At 49.2% G+C, this 12,017-nt stretch overlaps 1 protein-coding gene across 3 annotated transcripts in view; it reads right to left on the minus strand.

The window, feature by feature from the left end:
* Positions 1 to 10,264, minus strand: part of SYNGAP1 (synaptic Ras GTPase activating protein 1) — a 32,683-nt gene extending 22,419 nt beyond the window's left edge. The window contains exons 1-3 of one of the 3 annotated variants that reach the window (XM_074236555.1): positions 10,198 to 10,264; positions 6,672 to 6,793; positions 4,215 to 4,320 (exon numbers count right to left, since the gene is read on the minus strand). In XM_074236555.1, the coding sequence (XP_074092656.1) occupies positions 4,215 to 4,320; positions 6,672 to 6,793; positions 10,198 to 10,264 (295 nt within the window). Of the gene's footprint in view, positions 1 to 1,527; positions 1,598 to 1,726; positions 1,937 to 4,214; positions 4,321 to 6,671; positions 6,794 to 10,197 lie in introns of those variants that run through there. The other 2 variants (XM_074236553.1, XM_074236546.1) reach the window with 2 other exon arrangements.
* Between the last annotated feature and the right edge of the window lie 1,753 nt (positions 10,265 to 12,017).

Consider the following 12,017-nt stretch of genomic DNA (forward strand, 5'->3'; position numbering starts at 1 on the left):
ACAAGTATATATAATTCCATGGCTCCACATTGCATCCCTACACACTTGTACATACACATACCACCTACACAGACTTGTAACAGGCATTGTGCCGACACCCACACATGTATACACCCCATGTACACACAACTTCACTCACACACAGAGCAAGCACCTGGACTACCACCCCACCAAGCTCCTTGATCTTGTCATTACCTCAAAAGTTCTTCCCTCTCCTTCCAGTCCTCCAGTTCCAAAGCCCTTAACCATCCTTATTCTTTTCTCCCCAGGCAGCTCTTTACCAGTAAGCTACTCTGGCTGACTTGCCAGTGGAAAAGATGGAAAAGGGGCCAGGACAAGATGAACAATATGCAATTCATATCAGACTGCCAGAGGTGGTGGGACTTTGGGGCGGAGAGAAGAGGAATAGGGTTATTGGGGACAAGATCTGTGCTGGGGACAGGAAAGGGAGGAGCTGACAAACCTATACTGACAGTCACTGTTATGACAGGCCCCATTCCTGGAAGGCCTACACTAAACCAGTACTCCCCATTGCTTCCCATAGGTCCAACAAGAGACAAATTGCTATCGTTCTTCCTCCCCTCCTTCACAAACCTCTTTCCCCAAATAGGGCCTGTTTCTTTTCTCTTTCCCTTTCCTTTCCTTTCTTCATCTTCCCTCTTTTATTCTCTTTGTCCATTATCAACAAAATTGAGGTTTATATCTCAGGCTTTCTCCTTCCAGTTCTAGTTCTAATCCATCCACCCCCATCACCATGCCTCTTCCTTTCTGTGATTCTTGCCTTCCTCCCATCCTCCTCTTTATCTTCTTCCTTCCTAGCTCTCTTTCCTTGACTCTTGTTTCTCCCTAGCTTTCTCTCCTCTTTTCTTGATTTTCTCTCCAAGCTTTTCCTCTCTTCCTTTTTTCCTGTCCAGAATTTTTTTCTGTCCTCCTCAACTTGCTTTTCCATTTCCCAGGCCAAGGAAAGGGTAAAATCTCGATGACATATATTGCCTTGGGTCCAAGATATTTCGTGTCTAGGAAAGGATTTTTAGGCAACATGCATGCACACAACCCCCTCCCCCCCTGCCAGCACACACGCCTGCAAACAGGCACACCCTGGACAACTGTGGCCCTCTGTCAAACAGGCTCGGCCCGACACGGCTCAGGCATGCCCAGGCGCCTGTGTGCCAGCGGGCACGCGGCCGTGCACACAGGGTCACAGGTGACAGGGCAGTTGGCCGGGCCGACAGACATGCATGCCCGCACACAGGGAGGCTCTGAAGGAGACACGTGTGGCATCCTTTGCACAGTGGTCACGCTTGCACACACAAGGCTATGTGCACGAGAGAGACATGAGTACACACGGGTGGGAAAAACAGAAACACACACACCCAGGCGCCGGCCCCACTCTCCACTCCACCCTCGGTCGTCAGGACCTCCAACCGGTCCCCACAAAGCGGACTCTGTCCCCCACAAGTGCCAAGGAACCCGACCCCGGCTCCCCCTCCCCGAAAAAGCCCGGCACTCACCCCCCACCCCCGTTACCATAACTCCCCCCACTCGGAAGGTGCAGCGCGAACATGCGGAGGGAGCAGCTGCCGCCGCCGCCGAGCGGCCTCCCGGCCTCCCCTTCCCCCCCGCGCGCCCACGCACACGCGCGCCCCCGCGCGCCCCTCCCCCGAACGCCGCTCCTCCGAACGCCACGCGCCCCCGCCCCGCCCGCACGCCCCTGCCCCGCCCTTACCTCGCGCCGCCCCCACCCCGCGGGGGGTCAGGTCAGTCGGGGAGGAAGACGAGGAGGAGGAGGAGGAGGAGGAGGAGGAGGAGGAGGAGGCAGGCCCCGGGTCTGGGGAGGGGGCGCGGAGGAGCGGGGGGCGGGCTGGCCGGCCCGGCCCGGCTCGGCTCCGCTCGGCTCCCGCAGCCCGGGATGGGGGCGGGGGCGCCGCCAGGGGCCGCGGGGGGAAAGGGCCGCCGCGGGCACGGCGGCGGGCACGGCGGCGGGCACGGCCGCGGGTAACGGTTCCCAGCGCCGCCGCTCCCGCCGCCGCCGCCGTTGCCCGGGCCCCGCCGCCGTTGCTAGGCGACCGCTGCTGCCGTGGCCGCCTCTGTCACGAGCCCCGTCGCCCGGAGACGGCGCGAGAGAGTTAGGGGGAGGGGACCCCCAAAACCAACTAGGGACCCCCACACCTTCCCCCCACCGTAGGGACCCCCCCCCACCACCGAGAGAAACGTGGGGCCACGGCTCCGCCCCAAGGAGGTGGAGTTCCCAAACATTAACCTCCACGCCCTCGGAGGTCCCAGGAATTTCTCCCACCCGTGGCCTCCCTCCACGAGACACTTGCGGGTGGACGCCCCTCCAGACGCAACGACCCCCACAGTCTCCCCCTCATTCAGACACCTTTCCCCAAGTCTATTGTACCGCATGCTTGGATGGGCACCCACTCATCCCCAGGACCCTCCAAACACACTTCTGGGTGGATCCCCGACACGGTCATTCCCCTGGTAGAAAGACAACCTTCGGCCCCCCCCCCCGCCCCCCATACACCTCAACCTTTCCCCTGCCCGGGTCCAAACAGTAGGCCCTTCCCCTAAGGGTGGACACCGGGGCCCTCACAGACCCGTAGATAAGGACAGCCTCCAACACAGCCCTTCCCCCACAAATCTCTCAATCCACACGCACGCACACACACACATACATACATACACCTTTATGGACTGACACCCACCTCCACAGACACCTCCCAGAAAGACCAAGATCAGAGACCCCCAGGCCCTGAGGACACGGGGTAAGGAGAGGATCTAGGGTAAAGAAGGACTGAGGTGAAATGGGGAGCAGGTGGACAAGGGTAGGGGATAAGGGATTTATGGTTTACATTGGATGGTGGATGGTAAGGTTCATACGAACATGAAAACGATTTGGGCCCACTATGCACACAGGACAAAAGTCACAGACATGCCACGCACATCTATGACAAACATCACATACTTGGACACATACAAGGGACATGCCATACAGATTGCTGCCCACACAACCTTAGATCCTTCATGGGCAGAGGGGCTTTGAAGGCATGTAGATAGATCCAAACCAGTATGGTTAGGGTCTTAAGGGCTAAGTCCATGAGAGGAGGTGATTTGGTAAGGGGAAAGGCTAAGGGTTTTTAAATAAAAGGATGTAGGACGCATGGATCTTCGAGGGAGTGAGGACTGTGTGAGAGAAAAGAATGATGGCCAAATAGCTGGATATTAAATGCCTGGGTCCTAGAAATGGAAAGAGGTAGAGGAGGTAGGATGGAGGTTTGGGGGGGATGGGGGGCAGTTATGGAGGTGGGGGGATGGTTTCCGGGGGCTGAGGGCGTCTCTCTGCACCTTGGCGGCAGGATCTATGTTCTCTGCCTTCATCTCCCCTCACCGTTCCCATGGAAACCTTTTAAGCGAACTTCTCAGGAAGACAAAAATCTTTTTTTAAATGACTAAAGAGGGGGGTGGAGGGGGGAAGAGAGGGGGGAGAGGGAGGGAAAGAGACAGATGGAAAGAAGGAGAGAGTTGAAGAAACCGAGATTGAGATAGAGGTACTGAGCAGCAGCCATTCAGAGGCAGGATTACAGAGACATAAAGGTGATGAGTTGAGGAGGGGAAGACGAGAGAGGAAATAAGGGGGACAAGTGACTGGGGTAAGGGTGACAAAGAAGAGCATATTGGAAGAAAGGATGTGTAAAGAAAAAGGTTGAACAAACCAGTGACCAGTGCACCCCAGCCAGTTTGAGGAAGGGGGAGGGAAGTGAGGGCAGGGCTGGTAGGGAAGCAAAGAGAATGTGGATAAAAGGAGTAATGAAGGAATTAGGTCATTGTCAGTAGGGGAGCAGTGATGACCAGAACCAAGGGGAGGGGAGGGGGGGGGGTTAGGAAAGGATTTTCAGGACAGGAAGCAAAAGATCTGGGGAGACTATTTTTATAAGCACCCAGAAAGCAGGCAAACCTCACAGTTGGGGTAAAAAAGGGAAGGTGGAGTCAAGACATTGGCCTTTTATCCTCCATCCTAACCCAAATCAAGAATACCGCCTTTGAAGCCCTTAGAAGTACAAGAGCCTTCTCTCCCATGACCCTCTCCCCAGGAACCATCTTCCTCAAGCCACCCTCCCACTCATCCACACACCCAGATCCACCCTTTAACCTTCTCTCATACAGTTCCCTTTCTCAGGGGCATGACAGTTTTCTCTTCCAAAGCCCCATACCATGTTCGCCATGGGGCCGGCCCTCCACAGGTACAGAGACTGTTCGTCTCAGTAGTTTGTTTCGACTGGATTCACTCCTCCGGTCCCGGATCAGAAGAGGGTGTATCTAGGAGATGGGGGATGTGGTCAGATCTCAATGGCCCACACTCGCCTTCTCTTCCCCCACCAGGAAAACTATTAACATTTCTCAAAGATGTTCCACACAAAATGATGGACCCTGTCTCCCTCTCATATCCCCTCCTCCTGCCATACCAGATGTTTATCTATGGATGGGAATTTTCCTTTCCTATTGCTCACCCATCCTTTCACTGCTCCCTACTTCATTTCTTTCAATACACCCTAGAGGTTTCTCTTAGGCCTTTTAGACCTTCCAATTCATCAGGTATTTTATGTTCACCTAGTCCAGTTTCCCTCTGAACTTCGGTTTCCCCTCATCTTTTAGTGTCCCCACCCCCAGCCCCCTTTACTGCCTGTCACGGGGGCAGTAGAAGCTGCATTTATAATCAGGATCACAGCTTGTTTCCCTCCCACAGTCAGGCACTCGGCCAGACTGGGACCCAACCTTCTCTTTCCCCAAAGGCCCCATCACCCCTCCCCAGAACCCACCTGGTTCCCCTTTTAACATGCTCTAACCTCTCCCCTAGGTTTCATAATTTCTTCTTAATCCCAGATCTCTCCCCAGATGCCCTTCAGCACCTCTCTCCCATTTCTTTTTAACAGTTCCTTCCTGGCAACCCCAAGCCATAGGCCCTTATCTCCATTTTTGTAGTCCTTAACCACCACCCCCCTTCCCTAATCTCTCCTCTCCACCACTAGAGGCCAGTGTCACTTCCTAGCAATTTCCCAAAGGCTCCCTGGTCACTGTGCACACAGTTCTCAGTCCACTAATACTCACTCCCCTGGTCCTCAACTCATCAGCCCTCTTTTGGGTCACCCTAGGCAGCCTCTGAGCTTCGTCTTCTTCTATTATCCATTCTACTACCACCTCTTAACAATTCTATCTGGTCTTTTCTTATTGGATTTCTCTCCCTCATAGAAAAAAGGACCCAGCCTTTCCCATTACTATTAATGCTCCCAGTTCTCTCACTTCAGCTCTCACCTGATAACTACCAGTTACTCCACATTACCCACTCATTCTTTTTTTTTTGTTTTTTTTGCAAGGCAAATTGGGTTAAGTGGTTTGCCCAAGGCCATACAGCTAGGTAATTATTAAGTATCTGAGATCGGATTTGAACCCAGGTACTCCTGACTCCAGGGCCGGTGCTTTATCCACTGTGCCACCTAGCCGTCCCATTACCCACTCATTCTTCAACTCTATGGTCCCCAAATCCTTTTTTTCACTTACCCCTTTTTTTCCCTCTACTCATGTCCCTGGCCCCTAAATTTCCCCTCTATTCCCCTGGGTTCCCCTAACAACTTCATCCTCCTATTATCTACATTGCCCAGTTTTTGAATTTTTTTAATAACTCTCCCAACTATTTCTGCCTTCTCTGGCTATCTAATTCACTCTGGCATTTTCTTTATTTATCTGGTCTCCCAGACTTTTCTATATTTCTTTGCTTCCCTCCATCTGAATTGTTAGGACATCATGACTCTCTTATTATTCTGTACTCCATATAGTGTCCCACAGTGATATTTCACTCCTCCAAATTGTCTATCACTCTGGCTCTCAAATCATCCTATCTCATTCTTTGAGCTCCCAAATTATCCCTAAACATCTGGTCACACTCAACTCCTTACTGTCTCCCAAAGCTCTACCTCTTATACCCATCTTCATTTTCACCTCTCTGGTCTCCCAAATCAAATTTATACTATACCCCTTATTCCTAGTCAGTTTAAAGATTAGGTCACCATCTTCCTTACTCCACAGCTACCCCTTATTCCTCAGATTCCTGACATCTAGTCTTCCCAGTCTCACTATTCTTTGTTCCTCTATCCCTCCTCTGGTTCCCTCTAATGCCCTAAATTCACAAAGTTCTAACCTTACCTTCACCCTGACTTAGCCTGTCATTGTCCTCTCAACTCCCTCTTTCTGTTAATTTCAGTCCTAAATACCAAGCCAACCAGAATCCCAGCCACTTCCATTATTCTACTCGTTACTTTAACCCTCCTCCATCCAGATACTTCAATTCCTCACCCCAGTCCACCAGTCTTTCCCTATTTTAATAAGCACAACTTCCCCATTTTATCTGGCATGTTATCTCCTCCATGACGAAGAGATGAGCTATGAAGGTTAACCTCCAAAGAGGATCTTCCTTCCCCCAACAGTGACATAAACTGAATGTGCATATCTTTATTGTCTTTCTCGTATCTCATGTCTCATCCCTTCTCTTTTCCCCATCTTCATTTGCCACCTCTATGTTATACACCTGTCTTTCCCTTCTTAACTCATATACTTTGTTTCTCAATTCTCTGTTCCTCTTCCATCTCTGTGCAACCTCCCTTCCTCCCTCTCACCTCCTCCTCGTCCAGCATGAGCAGTTGATTCCCCGAGATGATGCAGAATCGGGGGTTCCAGCCAGGACGTTCATATGGGGAATGAACGTACTGGGTTCGGTGCATAGGGGGTCCCCGTACATCTGAGAAATAAAGAGAAGAGTCAAGGAACCCCAAACATCTGGGAGACAAATATGGAATGTGAGGAAATTTACACATTTAGAGGATGGTAGCATTGTAGATAGAAATGGAGGTTAGAACTGGTAAAGAGACTACACATTTTAAGAAACACAGATGATGGGACACCTGAAAAATCTGGAGGAACACAAAGTGAACCTGAACATCTGGGAAAATAGGGAGAATGAAAAAGATTCCATACATCTAGGTGAATATGGTAGATAAGAATTTAAGTGGGGGAAGGAATATACAAAGAATGTCAGCATTTCAAAAGGATATACATCTGAAGGGGAAAAAAACAGAAGGTGGTCTGAAGTGGACAGAGGGATTGAGGGAAACAGACCCATTTAAATGAATGAAAAATTAAATGCTTACTATGTGCAAAACAATGTGCTAAGTACTGAGGATAGCAAATGGAAGAGGGGATTGCACATTTGGAATGAATTTAGAATTAACAGAAATATAACTTGGGAGAGTGAATATGGTGAAACATCTGGAGAGTACAGTGACATGAGGTGTGGGGAGGGTGCACATTTGGGAAGAGTGAAGGTGTCCCAAACAACTGGATTGTGAAAACCAAACTTCTAGAAAAGGAAGGAGGGAGATACCTGTAAATCTCAGAGATGGAAGCCATCCCTTCCATGGCCTCCTTAGCCTTCCCAGGTCCCTAGGGATAGTTTTGTTTCCTTGGGGAGTGGAAGGGAGGAGGGGGAAGCTCTTATCAGCAACTGGCCCAGGAGTTCAGGTCCTTGTTTAGGGAAGGAGGAGAGATCAAATTGGCCTCTTAGCACCACCCCTCAAAAAACAGTAATATGAACCCAGGGAACTGCCCCAATCAACATCTGTGGTTCCTCCCTCCCAAATGATTGGAGAAGCAAGCCTCTAGCACAGAATATTCCCCAGGACACAGAGTGGAGGAATGAAAAAAAGGAAGAAAAGGAAACACGGATACCATATCTCATGAAATTGGTACTTTTTAGATCTAAGGGGAAATATGAGAATCTGAAAATCTATACTTTAGTGCAGTAAGATGCCACCCTTGACTCCTAGCTTCATTGCCCAAGTGCAACCCAGCCCCAACAAATTATGGCAAGAAGGTTATTCTTGGCAGTAGTAGTAATATAGCTAACATTTACATATTGCTATAAAGCACTTTATCTCATTTGAACCTTGAAAACAACGCTGTGAAGTTTGTATTGTCTCCATTTTACAGATGAAGAAATTGAGGCTAAAATGGATTAATGAGACTTTGGGGATATATCAGTGTGAGAAATCAATCTGCAGATATCAGCAAAACAGTGGTCAGACTGAGAGAAATCAGAGGGGCATTTGAGGTGAAAAAAAATGGGGGTGTTAAAGCAAGTTTTGGAGACTCCACGGGGAAATAAAGCTGCAGGTACAATTGGATTGAAAAGAGGCAAGTTTTAGACCTTCTGATATAGGACACTTGATCTGTGATCTTTCCAAAATCTAATTTCTTTCCCACTCTTTTATTCACATACTTAAAAATGTTACCTTATTCTCTAGCCTCATAAGCTGACTTCCTGGATTACTAGAGTGGATAGGTAGAAAACAAGGGATGACTCAGGGTCAGAGCTAAACACTACCCAACTATCTGACACTCTGAACTGCTAAATAACCTAATACTAGCCACTCTTAATCTAACACCCTAATACTTTCAGACAGGAAAAACTCAGACACTAATACCAATAACATGATAATGTTCCAGATAGTACACTTCCTAGTACCCCCATAAGCACATCAATACCCCAGGTGAGAAAACCTTACCATTCCACTGAGGGACTGACTGAAGCAAAGGTAGTTAGACCTCAAGAAATACTTTCTCTTGGGAGAAGTGAGGAAAAGCATGTAAACTTCAACTATCTAATAGAGTATCTCTCATATTTCTCCCTCCCCTTCCCCATATTCCCTGGCCATATGACTAGGCTTGAAAATAGACAGAGGCAGAACAAAACTAGTTGAAGCAAATGTTTATGTATAGGATGGGGAGGCTGGTGGGGAGAGGAAGGGGCGGTGGCAGTAGTGGTAGTGGTGGTGGTAGTGAAGTGAGTGGTGCATGGATAAGGGGGAAAGGTCTACAATGGCATAACCTTATATAGGATTCCTTTGCCTTTAATCTCATCTTCATGTCCCCCCCCACCTTCACCCCCAATTTATAAAATAACCTAAGGAGTCAGAGGGAAAAGGGGAATGGGCCATTAGAGGTTAGAGGAGGTAAGGCATAGCTAGACCTTGGAGTAGAAGACTGGGGGAAGGAAGGGAACATGTTGTGGACTGTGGAATAGAAGACAGACTTAGGAAGAGAGACAGTAAGTACCCCTTGGGAAAAGAAGAAATACTATGAGATGATAATTGGATGTGGCACAGAGAAATAGATAAGCACAATAAGGGGGTCAAGGGAAAAAAAAGGGAAAGGAGGGGATTAAGAGGATGGGACAGATATAAGGGAGACACCAGGTGGAGGAGGAATATAAGGAACGGACACCAGGAGAGGGGACATATATAGGGGATGGACATAAAAGGGGACAAATATAAGGGATGTACACCATATGGGGGGAGGGGGGCAGACATAGGTGATGGACACAGGGTGGGATGGGGACTGAATATAGGGAAGTGAGGGGAGGAGGGATGTTGGTGGTGAAATAGAAATAAGATTGGACTCCAGATCTCATTGGTTAGGGACTTGGGGAGGAGGGGGAGGCCCAGTTCCCCACCTCCCTGTCTTGCTTGCTCCCACCCCCCCATCTGGCCCTCCCTCTGCCCTGGTCTTCCCCCTCCCCCAGCCCACCTTCCCTCCCCACTCTTTCCTCCCTCCATCTGGCCCCTCCATCACTCCCTTTCCCCCTCCCCCTCCTCCATCTGGCCTCTTCTCTCCCTCCATCTCCAGACCTTTATTCATCTACCTGGTTCTCTTACCCCCTTCATCTTCATTCCTCTTAGCCCGTCATCCTACTGTCCTCTCCTTTTTCCCCACCCCTGTGTATTTTCCCCCTTCTTTCTTTCTTCTCCATCTCCTTGTCCCTCCCCTTAATACCCCCATATTCCTATAGCTCTTCTCCCTTATACCTTTTCCTTATGTGTCTCCTCTACTTCTTTATCTCTTCATCTTATTTCCTAATATTTCTTCCAAGGCCTGCTTCTCTTATCCCCCAATCCCCTCATGGCTCCAGCCTCCATTTATACCTCCTTTCCCTATTTCCCCCCACGCCAGGGTCTCCGGCCTCTCTTCTTCTTTTACCCTCTCTCCCTTTCATTCCCCCTAACCCCGGGCCTCCCCTCTCCTCCGCCCCCTGCCCCTCCCCCTCTCCCCTCCCCCTCCTAATCCTTTCTCCCTCCCCCCACCTCGTACCTCTGAAGGGGGCATAGGACATCGCAGGGATGCTCCCCCGATGGATGGAGGCTCGAGACCTGCTCATCAGGCCAGGGGGGAGGGGGCGGAGGGGGGGGACAGGGGAGAAGGAGAAGAGAGAGAGGGGGAGAGAGAGAGGGGGAGAAGGAGGAGGAGGAGAGAGGAGGAGAGAGGAGCAGAGAGGAGCAGAGAGGAGGAGAGAGGAGGAGGAGGAGGAGAAAAGGAGCCAACAGCAGCGGCAGCAGCAGAGAGAGAGAGAGGGAGAGAGAGAGAGAGAGAGAGAGAGGGGGGCGGGGGAACAGAGAGGAGAGAGCAGGAGGAGGAGGAGATGCACTGCAGCCCCCACCCCTACCCAAAGAGAATCAAAGATGTGGACCCCTGACTCAGAAATGGAGATGCCAAATAAAGAGACCCCAGACTCAGAGAAGGGGATGTCACACAAAGAGACCCCCAGACCCAGAGAAAGATAGGTAAGCGAAACCTGGAGAAAGATAAGTGAGATCTGGAGAGAGATATATATCTTAAGTTGGAGAGACCCCAGACCCAGAGGGAGAATTAATATTTCAGACCCAGTCAAAGAGATCTAAGACGACAGACCCAGAGATTTTTTTCAAGAAACAGATCTCCAAAACTGAGACTTGAGACCTTAGGAGAAGATTTGACAAGAAGAGACATTCTAGACCCAAGACAGATTCCAGATTCAGGATGAGATGAGTTCACCTGATACAGATCCCTCTCAGCCAAGAGAGAAATCTCAATGAGAAGGCTAACCCAAGAGACCCCAGACCTGAAGAATTTTTAGAAATGGTGAGACCAAGCAACATATTATTACAGACCCTGTCATCTCAGGGTAGGAAGCTTTATTCTCTACTGTCTCCTCCATCTCACCTCTCCATTTTTGGGTCATGAGATAAATCTGGGCCCCAGGGATAGAATGTAGGGCAGTCCCTGAATAGGGGATAGGGTAAACAAGACCCAGAGCAGGGAGGGAAGAAGGTAGCTTGAGTAGATGGAACTCAGGAGGGATAGGGTTGAAGGATGACTGAATCGCCATATCACCCAAATGTCATGTGATCTCTCCAATATCTAATCTTCCCTTTTCTACCAGTGTCCACAAAGTTGTGGTCTAGCTCAAAAGCCACCACTTCTCTGCCTTTTCAACTAACTGTGATTCACAAAATTCACAAAATATCAGGAGTGGAAATTAGAGATTACAGATAAGGAAACTGAGGCACCGCAAGGTGGGCCTAGCCCAGTGACTTGTTCAAGGTCTCATGTTTAATTCAGTCATTTATGTCTCTTTGTGATTCCATGATAGTTCATGGAGATTTCTTGGGAAAGACAACTGGAATGGCTTGGCATTTCCTTCTCCAGTAGATTACCTTTTGTCAGGACCAACTACCACTATGTGATCCATAAGGCAAATATAGGGATTAAGTGATTTCCCTAGGGCTACACACCTAGGAAGTGTTTGAAATTGGATTTGAATGCAGATTTCCTGGTTCTCTTGGCTCCAGGCCTAGGGTGCTATTCATTATACCACCTAGTTGCCCCACATGGCTAGTTAGGAGCTCTAATTCCAAATTAGACATTGACTACAGGCCATTTATTTCCATTTTTTAAAAATCTAATTTTCTAATTTTAAAAATCTAATTTTCCTGCCTCTGTCACATTACCTTATATCACATTTATTTGGGTGCGTCCCTACTAGATTTAAACTTTTTTCTGTCCATAGCATCCAACAGCTTCATAATTGGTGCTTAATATTTGTTGAATTTAATTATTTGAACCAAACTCCTTAAAAGCAGAAAATATGGTAA

Source organism: Macrotis lagotis, chromosome 5, assembly GCF_037893015.1.
Source record: "Macrotis lagotis isolate mMagLag1 chromosome 5, bilby.v1.9.chrom.fasta, whole genome shotgun sequence".
Lineage (NCBI taxonomy): Eukaryota > Metazoa > Chordata > Mammalia > Peramelemorphia > Peramelidae > Macrotis > Macrotis lagotis.